The sequence below is a fragment of the Phascolarctos cinereus genome, unplaced genomic scaffold (assembly GCF_003287225.1).
Source record: "Phascolarctos cinereus isolate Bilbo 61053 unplaced genomic scaffold, phaCin_HiC Scaffold_1;HRSCAF=81, whole genome shotgun sequence".
NCBI lineage: Eukaryota > Metazoa > Chordata > Mammalia > Diprotodontia > Phascolarctidae > Phascolarctos > Phascolarctos cinereus.
This window is the reverse complement of record NW_027555514.1, coordinates 264,413,423-264,428,278: the sequence shown is the minus strand read 5'-3', so window position 1 is coordinate 264,428,278 and position 14,856 is coordinate 264,413,423. Positions and strand designations below refer to the sequence as shown.

Genomic DNA, 14,856 nt, shown 5'->3' with positions numbered 1-14,856 from the left:
GCTAAGCACTGGGGAAATACAAAAAGAGGCAAAAGGCAATCCCTGCCCTCAAGGAGCTTACAATCTAATTGGGGAGCCTTCTTGTTGGCTGTTTGTCCTTTGTTCTAGAAGAGGACCGTGGCATCAGAAAGGTGATGCTGTGACATTGGATTTAAGTGAAGGAGTGTTGAGGTCAGATTTGGGAGAGCGTTTTGGGGGTGAAAGAATTCACTTAGACATTCTCTGTGGCCAATGGGAGCTTTATTTCATGTGAAAAAGCGAAACAGACCCTGTTAGTGAGAAGCTAATGAAAAGATCCTGATATTTGGGGGAACCAGGCTTATATAGAGGTTTCAGAATGATGATGTAGTTTTAGGGTTTTTTTACGGGGGTTAAACATTAAGGACAGGACAAGAAAGGATTTTATGACATAGGATGATGGAGACAAAAGGAATTCTTTATGGTTTAAAGATTTAAGGACAGGGCGGGGGACACAGATTAAAGATTAGAGACAGGGGAACCCAGGATAAGGGAGACAAAAGCAATTCTTTTGGTATAGGTTAAGGAGAAGTTTTATGATATTTCAGGACAAGGGGGAAAGGACTTTAGGATGCCCTCAAGTTACAAGATCTCCAAACTACTGGAAAAGCAACCCTTAATATTATTTTTAACCCTTAGAGCACCATTTATATCTACATTAGGAGGGCTATGCAAAGTCACCAGTCTCACTTTCTCTCCCCAAGCTGTGGTTCCATTGGCAAGATATAGATCAGGATGACTGGAAATGGCCCCCAATGAGGGTGACAGCATTCAAACAAATATAACAAAGCAAGCTACATACAGGGTAAATAGGAAATAATTAAAAGAAGGAAAGTACTGGATTTAAAAGAGGTTGGGGAAGGATTCCTATAGAAAGTGGGATTTTATTAAAAAAATTAAAAAAAAGAAAGTGGGATTTTAGTTGGGATTTATAGGAAGCCAAGGATGTCAGGAGTCACAGTGGAGAAGCCAGATTGTTACCTGGCCTTGAAGGTCAGTGGGGTTCCAGCTTGCTTCCCTTCACACACCCTAAATTTAGTAGAACATGAGCTCCTTCAGGGTAGGGGGCATTTTTTTTTTTGATCTTTGAATCCCAAGCATCTAGTACAGTGACTTGCACTCAGAAGGTGCTTAATAGATGCTGATTAAAGTTGGGCCAAATTGGACATCTAAGTAAACTCAACATTCCCTCTCCTACCTTTGGGACTTAGAAGGAAACCTGCAATGTCCTCCTATCTCATCTCCCCCTCTCAGAATCCTCTTTTTCTCTTAAGCCTCAGCTCAATCATTATCTCCTCCAGTAAGTCTTCCCTTACCCTCCTCTCCTAGTTGTTGATGAATGCCCTTTCCTTCCTTTTCACTGTGCTGTAACTTATCTGTCTACATCACGAGTTCTTAACCTGGGGTCTATCAATAGATTTCAGGGTGTCTGAACTTGGATGAAAAACATTACATTTTTATTTTTAGTAACCTCTAATTAAAATTTAGCATTTTCTTCAATTATGAATTTTAAAAAGCATTGGTCTGAGAAAGGGGTCCATAATGCCAAAGGGCCCTGTGGCACAAAGTGGTAAAGATGAATAAAAATGAATGAAAAAGCCTTTATATTAAAGGCTTACTAAATTCTGAGCACTGGGGACACATAAAATTGAAGACAGACGCTGCCCATGAAGAATGAGAAAGGGCATATAGGGAAATGGTGGCCAGGGATGGCTCATTTTGGTTTGGAAAGTTACAGGTATGGGGAGTAGAGCTTTAGGGATGTCATATCAACATACCCTTTCCAATAGCAGTGGCAGTATCTATTTCTCCCTCTCTCTGTGTCTCTCTTTGTCTCTCTCCCTCTATGTCTGTCTCTCTCCTTCCCTCTCTTCATCTCTCTCTTTTTTAACCAGTGCTTAGCACAGTGATTACCTTAATAAAGGCTTGTTGACTTGACTTAATTGGAGTTTCCAGCCTGGAAATCTGGGGTAGGTTATATAGGGAGTACAAAGCAGGAGAAAATGAAACACAGCTAGATTCTGGATAGGAGGTGGGGCATTCACCCCTCAGAATATGTTGTATCCCCAGGCTTCTTGTAAGCTTCTTGAAGATGGGGGGGGGGCTGTCCAAGTCAAGTCAAACTTTTATTTAAGTACCTATGACAGTGCCAGGCACTGTGCAAAATGATGGAGATAGAAAGACACACACCCACACACACACAGTCTTTGCTCTCAAGAGGCTCAGAAAGACCACACTGTGTACAAAAAAGAGTCTCAGAGGAAAGGTTAACTAATTATTATTAGTTCAGGTTTATAGGATGCTAGATTTAAAGCTGGAAAGAATTGTAGAGCTCACTGAGATCTAACTTCCACTTCACTGAGAAGTGAATTGAACTAGGAGTCAGGATTTGAATCCAAGTCCTTCAGACTCCAAGTCTAATGCCTTATCCAGGCTTTGTATGCCCAGCCCAGAACAGTGCCTGGAATGCTGATACGAATCATGCCCAGCTTCTAGTCCTCAGGCATCCCCTTATCAAAGACCCATGAAGAAAGGCATACAGTAGCAAAGACTGCTTCCCACTCTCCCCACTGTTTCCTATTTATTCTTTCCCAAAGCAAGAAAACCTTCACAAGACTTAAGAATTGGGAACTCAGCCTGAAAAAGCCCTCCCAACTAATAATTAGCCAATTACCAAGAACAATCCAGAGCTTTCTGTTTTTTTGCTTTTCCCCTTCCGAGTCTATTAAGGGTTTAATAGATTTCTTTGAAGACTTTCCAGCTCAATCAAAATACAGGAATTAAAACTAAACCGAGAGCAGCAGGCATGCTTGGTATGACTCTGTAAGGAATTAGCATGCTTGTGTCCCTTCCTGAGATGACTGATTCTGCAGATTTCCTGCATTCCTGCTGTAGCAGCCAGGAGTGCCAGGGGGTCATGGGTTCTGATTTAAAGTACAGGGTTGAGGCTAGTATTGGAACCAGTGATCCTCTTGAATGGGGGAAGAGTCTTTTTGAAAGGTGACACCTCAGGATGAAAGCAGGTGGGCAGGTAGAAGGTGGGGATGGAATTTCCCCATGAGGACACCAAATTGTGAAAACATTCCTCCCATAGAATTGGGCTTGGCCCTAGCTGAGTGAGTGAGTGACTTGCCCGTGACCTTGCAGGTCTATGTTTAGGGCTGGAGCTCCAGATGCCTCATTGTGCCCTTGATTCCTGACAAGGGGAGACAAACAGACACCTCCCTGTGACCTGAGGAAAACTGCTTGAGTCTTGCCATAGCTGGTAAACCAAATTCCTCTGGGGCTGGGGAATTCCAAATACATTTGCATTACCAAAAACAGCTCTTTTAAAAGTCTTCCACATAATGGAAAAAAAAGGCTGTTGAGGTTGTGTTCCTAAACTCATAAGATCCAAGCCCTAGAACAGAAAGGGACCTCAGAGGTCATGGAGCCCCACACTCTTATATATATTACAGATGAGGAAACTGAGTCCCAAAGGCAAGTGAGGTGACTTATCCAAAGTCACAGAGGTGATAAAAGTCAGAGGCAAGATCATGGGTGATTATCGCCCTAGAGTACATCTCATCTTCATTTTACAGATAGGGAAACTGAGATCCACAGAGGTGATGACTTGCCCAAGGTCACACAGGTAGTGTCAGAGGTGAACTCAGGTCCTGACTCCGCAGCCAGAATTCTTTCCTCTGTGTTTCATTTTAAATCTTACTAGATGTATGACCCTGGGCAAATCACATAACTGCTGTCTGCCTCTATTTCCTCATCTGCAAAATGGGGATAATAATAGCACCTACCTCCCAGAGTTGTGGTGAGGATCAAATTGCAAAGTGCTTAGTACAAACACTTAATAAGTATCTATTTCCTTCTGTCTGTAAATAGAGGGTATAAGAAATAACATATATAAAGGGCTTGGCAAACCTTAAAGTATTATTATGTAGGTGCTATTATTATTTTTAACATTTTTTAAAAAAAAATTTGAGTTCCAAATTCTCTATTATTACACATGCAAAAGAAATACAAAATGAAAAAGCCCTAAGAGGGAAACTAAGTCACAGAATATGTAGCTTAGTGTTTCTGGAAGCGGGAGGGACAACTTTGAAAAGGTAAGAGGGGCATGGTCTAAACAGGAGTTTTTTGTGTCAGAGATCCCCCAAATCTTTTTGTGACCAGTCTAGTCACTTAGGATTACAGGATTTTGCCTTTCTTTGTGTCGCCATCCTTTAGCATAGTGCCTGGCACATAGTGGGCTTTCCCGTGCTTAATTTTAAATCTTACTAGCTGTGTGATCCCAGGCAAGTCACTAAACCTTTGTCTGCCTCAGTTTCCTCAACTGTAAAATGGGGATAATACTAGCACCTACTTCCCAGAGTTGTGGAGAGGGTTGAAAGAGCTCATATTTGGAAGGGATGGTTTGGATAAATTTGGAACCAGAAGGGACCTCAGAGGTCACCTAATCCCACCTCCTCATTAGAAGAGTAAATGGAGGCCCAGAGAGTTATTTGTCCCAGGGTCACACAGATATTGGAGTGAGAACTGAATGGAGCTCCTCAGACTCCAGGGCTAGTACATTTCCTCTATGCCATCCTCCTTTCCCTGAAGATGTCAGATTGGAGTTGAGGTTCCCCTCTTCTGGATCTGCCCCCAATTGCTAATATCTCTATTAAAATGTGGTTCCTAAAATTGAACCTAATATCCCAGCTATGGTGTGATGAGAGAAGACCATTTGACTGGTCTCTTCTAGGGACCTTATAGTGTAAATTAAATATAACACAGATACTATGTTTTAAGACATAGGGATAATAATACCCAGTTTAAGCAGTATGCTACTTGTGCTTTTGACATGTTGGGGCTAAATTGCTTTAGAACAGATTCTTAAAGTCTGTGGATAGACTTTGTGGTGGGGTCTGTGAACCCGGAGGAAAAAAATAATGTCTTTTCTTCCAGCAACCTTTGGTTTCCTTTGTAAATCCCATGTATTTTGGTTTGTTCTTTTAAGAACTTTTTTTTCTTTTACATTGAGATTGGTTTTCCTTGTCTTGCTCACACTGGAAATATGGCAGTCACTCATGGGCCCGATCTCACTACTATTCAACAGGAGAGCTCTGACTTGCTCCATTTCCAACTCAGCTGGCTTACCCCTCATCAGGAAGCTCGGTGACCCTTTGACCCTGGGGCAGGGGAGCACCACATCAGTATCAGGCTTAGTAAAGCCACTCAATCATAAAGCACTTTAACCCCACTGTTGCTCAGAACTCCAATCCACTATCCTCAATCTCCCTGGCAACAGGCACTGCAGGCATGAGCCACCATGCTTGGAAAAAACATAATTCTGAGAAGTGATGCACAAGTTTCACAAGACTGCTTAAAGGGGTCAATGACCTCCCCAAAAGGTTAAGTACCCCTATTCTAGAAGGCCACAGAAAAAAGACAATGAATGGCTACTTCAGTTAGCTAGAACATTCCTAAGTCAAACACGAGCAATCCATGATAGAAGCAGCTTTTGAGATTTATTCTGTTCTCAAGTTAATGCAGCAGGTGCTGATGTTTACCAGTAAATGTTAAAATCTTGCCAAAATAGAATGTCCAAGAGGAAGGGTCCTGAGATAATTTTCAGGAAGTTAGCCTGGTGTTTCCAGTTGTGAGATTAAGGGCAGCTAGGTAGAACAATACATAGAGCACTATACTTGGGGACAGGAAGACCTGAGTTCAAATCCAGCCCCAGATACTCACTAGCTGACTCTGAGCAAGTCACTTGCCCTCTCTCTGCCTCGGTTTCTTTACCTGTAAAATAGGGATAATAATACCACCTACCTCCCTGGGTTGTTGTGAAGGTCAAAAGAAATAAAGCATGCAAAGGGCTCTTCAAGCCTTTAGACATTCTACTATATAAATGCTAGCTATTATTATTATTAATCATTAGGGAAATATTATAGGGCATAAGCTAGGACTTGCTAGATGTTTTAATGAATGTGTTATTTGGAATGATCTCTTTTATGACCCTTCATCACTAAAAAAATACAAATAGTTGACCTCAAGTTCTTCCTATACTATTCCCCACCTCCCACCACTAACCTTATGTTCTCTGGCCATTTATTTGGGTCTCTTAAGACATTCTCGAGCCTACTTATTTTTCCAAGCTCTCTTGGGAGACCAAAAATGATCAAAAGAAGCACAGACTATTTATTTTTAAAAAATAGAAGGAATTGATGGCATACAACACGTTACATACCAGCCTACATAAATACTGCTTCTAGTCTGTCCTGAAGGTCAGACTCGTTAGGGTTTGAGTGATTGGGGCTGGACATGGAGTCTCCACTGGAAACATCTGTTTTTAGCTCTGTAAGAGCTCAGCAGGGTATGAGTTTCTCATTCTGTTTACAAAAAAAAAAAGCGAAATACTGGTCAAGGGTAGCTTTGGTAATACTATGGTGCTTTTCCTTTTAGCAAAAGTGTTCTCTTCCTATGTTTGGGATCAAAACAAAGTGTGGGGGGAGAAGCTTTTTTAATACAATGTTTTTAATATAAATAAAAGCACATTAACTCTTCCTTTTTGACAAGGGAATGAGAAAGTTGCAAAAAGCAATAACGCTTATGTTAGTGAGCTTTGTAAGGTACTCCTGGGCTGTCCAGGAGGGTTTGCATCTGGTCCACAGACTGTACTTGGCCAATCTATGCCCTAGATTCAAGATTGGCTATTATATTAATTTGAACTTTGAGGATTCCTTTTTTTTAAGTGATGCATAAAGATTCTGAAAGTTTCTAGAAATCAGAAGGGTAGACGCTTTTTTTTTTCTTCTCACTGGTCACTTTTTTGCACGGGAATTACTGCCTCAGTCTTTTGGAATCTTACTTTTTTTTTTTTTTTAAGAAAATCAATCCCAAGTGCTTTTAAAATCACACTGTCTCCAGGACAGATTAATTTAGTTTCTGTTTGGTCACATCCAGGGACTTTTCCTGGCTTCATATGCTTCATCTTCCTCTTCTATCACTTCCTCATGGTGCATGAGGTGCATGGTCATATTCAAAACGGTGGGTCCCACGACTATCATTGATGAGAACTGTTTACACTAGAAACACTTTCCTGAGCATTTCCTCCTCTGCAAAAATAGAAGCAGAATTCACAGAATCATAAATTTAGATGTGGGAGGGACCTAAGAGGTCATCGGATCCAACCCCCTTATTTTACAGATCAGGAAACTGAGGGTCAGAGAGGCTAAGTGACTTATTCAAAGTTACCCAGAGAATAAGGGGTGGAATTTGAACTCAAGCCAGAGCTTTCTGCCTTTCTGACACAGTCCCCTGGCTGTCTTCAATCCAATCCATAAAATAGCATTAAACATTATCTGTCTAGCCTATTAGCTTAATCTTTTCTCTGGTTTTCTTGCTGATTTGTCTTCCTTTCACATGAAGAGTCAAAGATTTTGTTCCGGGGACTTTTAATTTGTTATATATGCATTTTAATTTGCTTCGCTGCCTTTTGCAGATGTACATCCAGGGAAAGCTGCTGTTTGCCAATTATGTGTTAAATGGATACAGTACATCTGCTAAAGACCTCCAGAAGCAAATTGTGAAGACCAAGAATGATTACCAGATGGGTTACCATCTCCCCAGTGACTTCAGAGTTAGGTATGGTGACTTTACCTATACCAACTGTTCTTATGTGCCGATTACCTGTAACTTATAGATCTGAAACTGATTAAATAACAGGGCTAATTTAGACATCAATACCCAACCTATGTCTTCCATAAACAAGGCAGCTTTGTTATTAGCATTGGGATTTACCTGGTTCTATGACCCCCTTCCAAGAATAAAAGGATGAGTTGTGCTCTGATTCCATCACTCACTGATTCGGATTAAAAACACATTCCACCTAGTTGAGGCTAATGTTCTTCTTCAACTTTACTGCTGGTCACCTATGCTATCATTGCAAGCCAAAAAATAAAAGAATGTGAGCCTTTCCAGGAATTGGTCAGGTCAAAGAAGGGGGTGAAAATAAAAGCAATTTAACCCAAGTCACTGTTTTTATTTTATTATGGATAATTTCTGAGTCACTGGATAGGAAAACATACACAAACATGCATGCCACACACACACACACACACACACACACACACACACACACACTCTGAGACTTATACAGCTAAGCAAAGCCTAGCAAACAATAAGTGTGCATTTTGAGTGTGGAGAAATACTCTTGTGGGGGAAAAAGAAGGTGGTAGAAGGGAAGAAGAAGAGAGAACATTTAAAAGCTCAAGTTAAAACTAAATCTGATCCATGAATTGCTGTTGGAAGCGGGGTAAAAAATGAGCACAAAGAAAAGGAATAAGGAAGTACAGATTTTAATGCAAAATGAGAAATATAGAATACCATAAAGTAGAGCCTTAGAAACACAAACACCGTACCTTATTAAATTAAAGAAAAAAACCCATCATAAAATAATACTTAACCCCCCCATATGATAAAATCCAGAAAATGATTTTTAAAAAGTTTTTTTTAAAAGAAAATTTTAAATTTCAAAGATACACATTCTCAATGAGGATAGGAATGGTATAGTTTTTACATAGAAAACACTTAGTGATCAAAAAGTTATAAATAATCTCTGAAAGAACATTCTCAAATGATATTTATAAAGAACAGTCAAACAATTCAGCACCCAAATTAGTCTTTGAAGTGAAAACTCCAAGAACTTACTATGTAAACAACCTTTAACTCCCTAAGTCAGCACATATTTCCATATATTCTCCCCCCCCCTTTTTAGATTGGATCTTCCTATCCTTCCCAAGTTAGATGGGGAGTGGTCACCTCACAGGCACAAAGATCTTCAATTCTGAGGGGTACGGAAGATGTAAACCTGCTCCATCTTCCAACCCCGGGCCGGTTGAACCCTCCTTAGGCAGCCTGGTAGCTTTCCGCTTCCAGGGGCCAACCATACTGGTGCCAGCCTTAGTGTAGACACTTGATTAACGTCAGCCCGACTTCACTTTGGAATCTCACACTCGAGATCCACCAGCCGCGGCCTGTTCTAGTACAAGGGATTACAAGCATGCACCACCACCACCACAGGCTATTCCATGTTCATAATTAGCAGTGCCAGAGAAGAAAAGCAGAGGCTCCGACAGGAACTGAGTCAGGATACATATACTGTACATAAACACAATATAATCTCATTCACTTTAGGTTAAGCAAACAAATTAAGCTCTTCATGACTTAAATGTGCATGGATTAGCGAGCTAACATCACACAGCATATGAGATTGCATTCAGATAGCATGATATTTAGAAGTAAAATGAAATAACAAAGCTATAAAGTTGGATAAGCATTCGGTCTTTGCCTTTTCTTTTTGCAAAATAGAAATAAATGTATAGAAGTATGCCCTGGCTGCCATTAATTAGTTCTGCAGAAAATTTGACGTTAGGCAAAATGACCTACAAGGTATTTAGTTCCATAGGAACAATGTTATAAATGGGTGGTTGGAGTTAACTGGGGAGATATCTTTGCAACAAGTTTCTCTGATAAAGGTCTCATATCTTTATTTGGGATAGCTAGGTAGTAAAATGTATAGAGTGCTGGACCTGGAATCAAGATCTGAATTCAAATCCTGCCTCAGACTCTTACAAGCTGTGTGAACCTGGACAAATCACTCAACTTCATCTGTAAAAATGTAGACAATAACAGCCCTTACCTGCTGTGACCGTGAGGATCAAATGAAATGATATTTGTAAAGCACTTTTCAAACCTTAAAATGCTGTGTAAATACTAGATATTATCATTACTGTGATATCCAGGATATACACAAACTGATTCCAATATATAAGAACAAGGACCATTCCCCAGTAGATAAATCATCAAAGGATATAACCAGGCAGTTCTCAAAAGAAAAATAAGTTATGAACAGCCATATGAAAAAACACTACAAATCATTAATAAGAGAACTGCAAATTGAAACAATTCTGAGGTCCCACCTCATTCAGATAAGACTGATTAAAAAAAAGAAAATGATAAATGTTGGAGAGGCTATGAAAGAGAGGCACACTACTAATGCACTGTTGGTGGAGATGTGAAAGGCAGAGTCATTCTGGAAAGCAATATGCAGCTAAAGTTCCATAAAGAACCAAAGAGTTAATGACTAAAGTGTACATACACTTTGATCCAGTAATAGCACTAACAGGGCTATGATCCGAAGAGGTAAAAGAAAAAGAGTGAAAGGACTTAATGTGTAAAACTATTCATAGCAGCATTTTTATCATAGCACAGAACTAGGAACAGAGGGGGTACCTGTCCATTGGGGAATGTTTGACCAAATTAAGGTATATGAATGTAACAAAATATTATTTGGCTGTAAAAATTTTGAAAAAGGGACAGAATCAGAGAAACCTGGGAAGACTTGTATGAACTGATATAGAGGGAAGTAAGCTGAACACAGAGAACCGGTACAATGATCCCATCTTAAAGAAAGTAACTCTTATCAATGCATCGGTTCCAGAAGAGCAATGAAATACGCTTTCCATGTTCTGACTGAAGGATGGTAGAGTCTAGCGATGTAGAGTAAGTGACATTTTCAGACATGACCAATGTATAGATTTCTTTTGAATTACTAAGCGTATTTGTTACAATACAATGAAGGACTTTTCTTTGGGGGGGAGGGGAAATGATAATGATACTGAAAGAAAAAAAAAAGAAGAAAAGAACACCACTAAAAATTCTTTAAAAATGCACAGGAAAGAACAGAAGGAAAGTTCAGAGGGTGAAACAGGATAGTTTTGGAGCTATTATGTTGAATTTATCATATACTTAAAAAAACTAGTTACCACACAGATTTTAAGTTTTATATGTAGTCCTCTTTTTCTATTCTTCATATATGAAACTGTTCATGTTGGTTTTTGTCAATAGCAACAACAACAAAAAATCAAAATTAAAATCTTGAAAATAATAAATGGGCGGTTGGTCAATGAACATGGCGGAAGGTTTTCGTGACTTTTTGTGAGGTTTGCTTAAATTAATGAAATTATATGTTAATAGTCATTGCAAAACGATGTGGATCAGGCCAGCACCAAGGGATGTTCCTCAACAGTACCCACATATTTGATCCCAAGCGAAATAGGAAAATGTCATGTATCATCAGAGATTTAAAAAAAAAAAAGAATTAGGTGGTTACTGAGACATAAGTTAGAATAACTCAGAGGATAATAAGAAACATCTTTCAAATGACTAACCTTTTTGTTTTCAACAGGAATCAAAATCCAAACTGGACTGTTAAGGGACACTGGTAAGGTAGTCTATATTATCTTAATAACTATACAACTGAATTTGTATATGATGAGAAAACTTCAACTTTGCTATATTGAGATTATTATCAGAAGGGTGGTTTCCCAGGTGATGAAGTTTTTCACCTAGAGCAACCATCTATGAAGACAAGATCTACACGGGGGGAGACTCTACCCACATCCATGAAATCACGATGCTTTAAGATTTGACCCTTAAGTATTGAAGAAAAACAATAAAGAAAAGACAAACTGGGAAGCTCAGTAAGCAATAGCTTCGTTGCTACTGAAACAGAGAAGTGACGGGCTGCTAACAACCTGAGGGGATCAAACCACCCAACAACTCAAGCTAATGCATTATTTGATATCGCTCATGAACTTCAGGTAATTCTTATGAACCTAAGTGCCATTCATTTCATATGCTCTGATTGGTCCTGATTCAATTACCAGAACATAGTCTAACCACACTGAGTGGAAATCACTATCAAAGATAATTTTTATTTGTGTGACTCAGAACCAATTAATAAACACACACGGGACTATAGGACTGTCATCACCAAGAAAGGATTGACGCAGGAGATGACATAATTAATCAGTAACAATAAACTATACCAGATCATAATGATGATTAAAAAAAAAACAGCAAAGGAAGAAAATATAAGTTATGTGCTTATGTTTTCTTTATTCCATAAAATGTTGAACTAAAATGTGAGGACAGTGGCCATTTGAGTCAGAGATTCATTTCTAACCTTGTCAACCTAGGATACTTTTGGGAGGAAGTTTGCCTTTACCCATCATGGTAGATTCTAAAATTAATATTCTATAAATATGGACAAAGATGAAATGCTACAAATAGTCTTGAGGCAACACGTTCAACTCAACTATGGGTTAGAGAAGGCGTTAAGAATCCTGCGGATCCAAGAGGTTTAAAATAAATTAGCTCTTGGAATAGGGGAAAAGACTAAATAACATTCAGAGACAGCATCCAAGCTTTATGCTTTATAATTGAGCTAGGATACTGTTTGACAGAAAGTCTTGAATCACTGAAGTTCACTAATTATTTTGACTCGAGGCACAATGGTTAGTTAGGGTGCTGGACCTGGAAGTCAGGAACATCTGGGTTCAAATCTAGCATCTAGGCTTACTAGCTATAGTATTCTAGGCCAAATCTAAAAGTTTCTTCATCTATAAAATGGGGATGATGATAGAACCAAGGTGGTTGGATAATATTTGTAAAGTGCTTTAGAAACCTCAAAACACTACATAAATATTTGCTATTATTACAAACTGCCTCAGCTATAAAGATGTGATGCTGACCATCCTAAGAATCTATCTGCTTATGGATAAAAGCCTGCTATTCAGTGAGGTGAATGCTATGAATTGGATTGTCATTTCCCATCATTCCTGTTACCTTCATCCCAGAAGGTGAATTAGTTCTGGCCAAGAGATTTAGGTATACAGATTAGAACCCTGGCAAACCTAGGTGATTAAGCCAGCCCATAATTCATTTTTCATCTCGAGGATTGTTCCAAGACTTATCTGGGAATCTGGGTTGGTTCTAAAGATGGGACCTGGACCATATTTCAAACATCCTATTTTACACCCAAGTCCTTAAGGACATTCCCAGACCAGCCTCTAGGGGATAGAAAAATCACATTGTTTTAGAGCAGACACCTCTCTCACACTTGAACAGGTACTAAGGGCTGGTGTTCAAGAGGCCACTCAGGTTTCTCCATAAGATTGAAAAGAATAAGAATCTTATTTTAAAATGAGCTGAACTCTTTTAAGAATTTTATTGGCAAGGAAGAATGCCATTCTGCAGAAAGCATAAAAATTATCATGATGTCATTCTGTAGTTCAAATAATTTCCAGATGGACACATGCCAGTCAGAATAAAATACACTGCAAAAGTCAAAGGCACCATGATTACAAAGATCTCCTTACCTCTATCAGCACTCATTCTCCAGAGTTCAAGTAAGAAGGGAAATGTGTATTTTCAGACTACGTTCTGTGTTGAAGATCAGCAAACCAATACAATCAATTTGGAAAATACAACAAAAAAATCCCCCAAACCAAAACCAGAACTGAATGAAACAACTTCATTTTCAAAGATGGACATGATTTTGATTAGGCTATGGTCAGCCGGCTGAGAAACATTTAAAAAGCATCAACTGTCTGCCAGGAACTGCACAAAGTGTAGTCGAACAATCATTTAATACATGTGGGCTGGGCAGTTTTGTTATGTGTGGACTAAATATACCGACTCTGGCTGCTCACTGGCTAACACATTAAAATTACGTAACTATGACAAAGTCAAGCTCGAAACTGGTCATTTCAGTTATAACTGTATGTCAGGATCCTGAATTTCCCTTTTCTGCACAGTCAACTTCCAGTTCTCTTTATAAAGGCCATCTGCCTTCCGGGTTACCTGTGTGGATCCTGGAAGTGTTTTCTCCCCTCTGCCTCTTCTATCATCCTCTCAGGCAGGATTTTCCAGGCTGGGCAGTTACGTTTCTTTTTCCACCTGCCATGGCAGCGACTGCACTGAACTGGGCAACTTTTTCCCGCCATGAGGGTGGAAATGGAGACAGATTTTGGGCCATTTCCCTGATCAATTACTTTGAAGGACTCAAACTCTAGACTTGGTTTCCCTGTTGGATTGTTAGCAAAGACAGGAGATGCTTTAGTCATTGTGTTTTATTTTGAATCCCTTTTCAAGATCTTTAGATGTAGATGAAGTGACTGACTTTCTCCTTGCCCCCACTCCTATCCATGCCATGGCTGCCCCACAGGTAACTGACTTATCTGTATTAGGTGTGATTCTGAGTAATGAGACTGCAGCCAGATGACTTCTGCAAAGTCTTTAAAGACACGGAGTACATGGAGATGGGGATGGGGCAGAAGGCTGAATTAGCAAATAGTTACTGAGATACAGATATGAATTTACAAAACTCCAATGCTTGGGGGCTTTTACACACCAGGGGTACGAGTTATATTTAAACTATGCACAAAATCAAATTTGCCAAACGTTCATTTTTCTCAAAGAAAATAACACCAACTTTGATAATCTGACAGATTAAATCTGAATGAAATAAAATTTTGTAAGAAGGAGAATTAATGTAGGAAAAAATAAAACAAATGTTGATAATCAGCTTTGTAACAGAAAAATTCATTGAGCTTTTATAAATGTAATTTTATTACAATTTATTACAATTAATTTTAATTAATTTTTTAAGTGATAAAGTTACCCTTCTAAAAAATTCATGATTATCTATAGGATAAGGACTGGACTTGTGATTTCACTTGTATAGGGAGCTCCCAGGTAAGGAAACCCCCTCTCCTAATACAGTTCAGCATCTTCTCTGAAATTCACAGTATCAGAACCTGGAGTTCAGAGGTATGTGGATAAGATTTCAAGGGGTTTGTGAACTTGAAGGAGAAAAACCCACATTTTTGTTTTCACTAATCTCTAGATTAAATTAGAGGAAGCTAGGTGGCTCAGTGGATAGAGCACTGGGCTTGGAGTCAGGAAGACTTGAGTTCAAATCCAGCCGCAGACACTTACTAGCTGTGTGACCCT

General features: G+C 39.2%; 1 protein-coding gene across 2 annotated transcripts in view; it reads left to right on the top strand.

Moving 5' to 3' along the window:
• LOC110221805 (uncharacterized protein C3orf20 homolog) overlaps positions 1–14,856 on the top strand; it is a 46,666-nt gene that overhangs the window by 31,204 nt on the left and 606 nt on the right. For both annotated transcript variants that reach the window (XM_021006476.2, XM_021006475.2), the window contains 2 exons: positions 7,499–7,641; positions 11,246–11,281. In XM_021006476.2, coding sequence (XP_020862135.1) covers positions 7,499–7,641; positions 11,246–11,281 — 179 coding nt within the window. The remainder of the gene's footprint in view (positions 1–7,498; positions 7,642–11,245; positions 11,282–14,856) is intronic.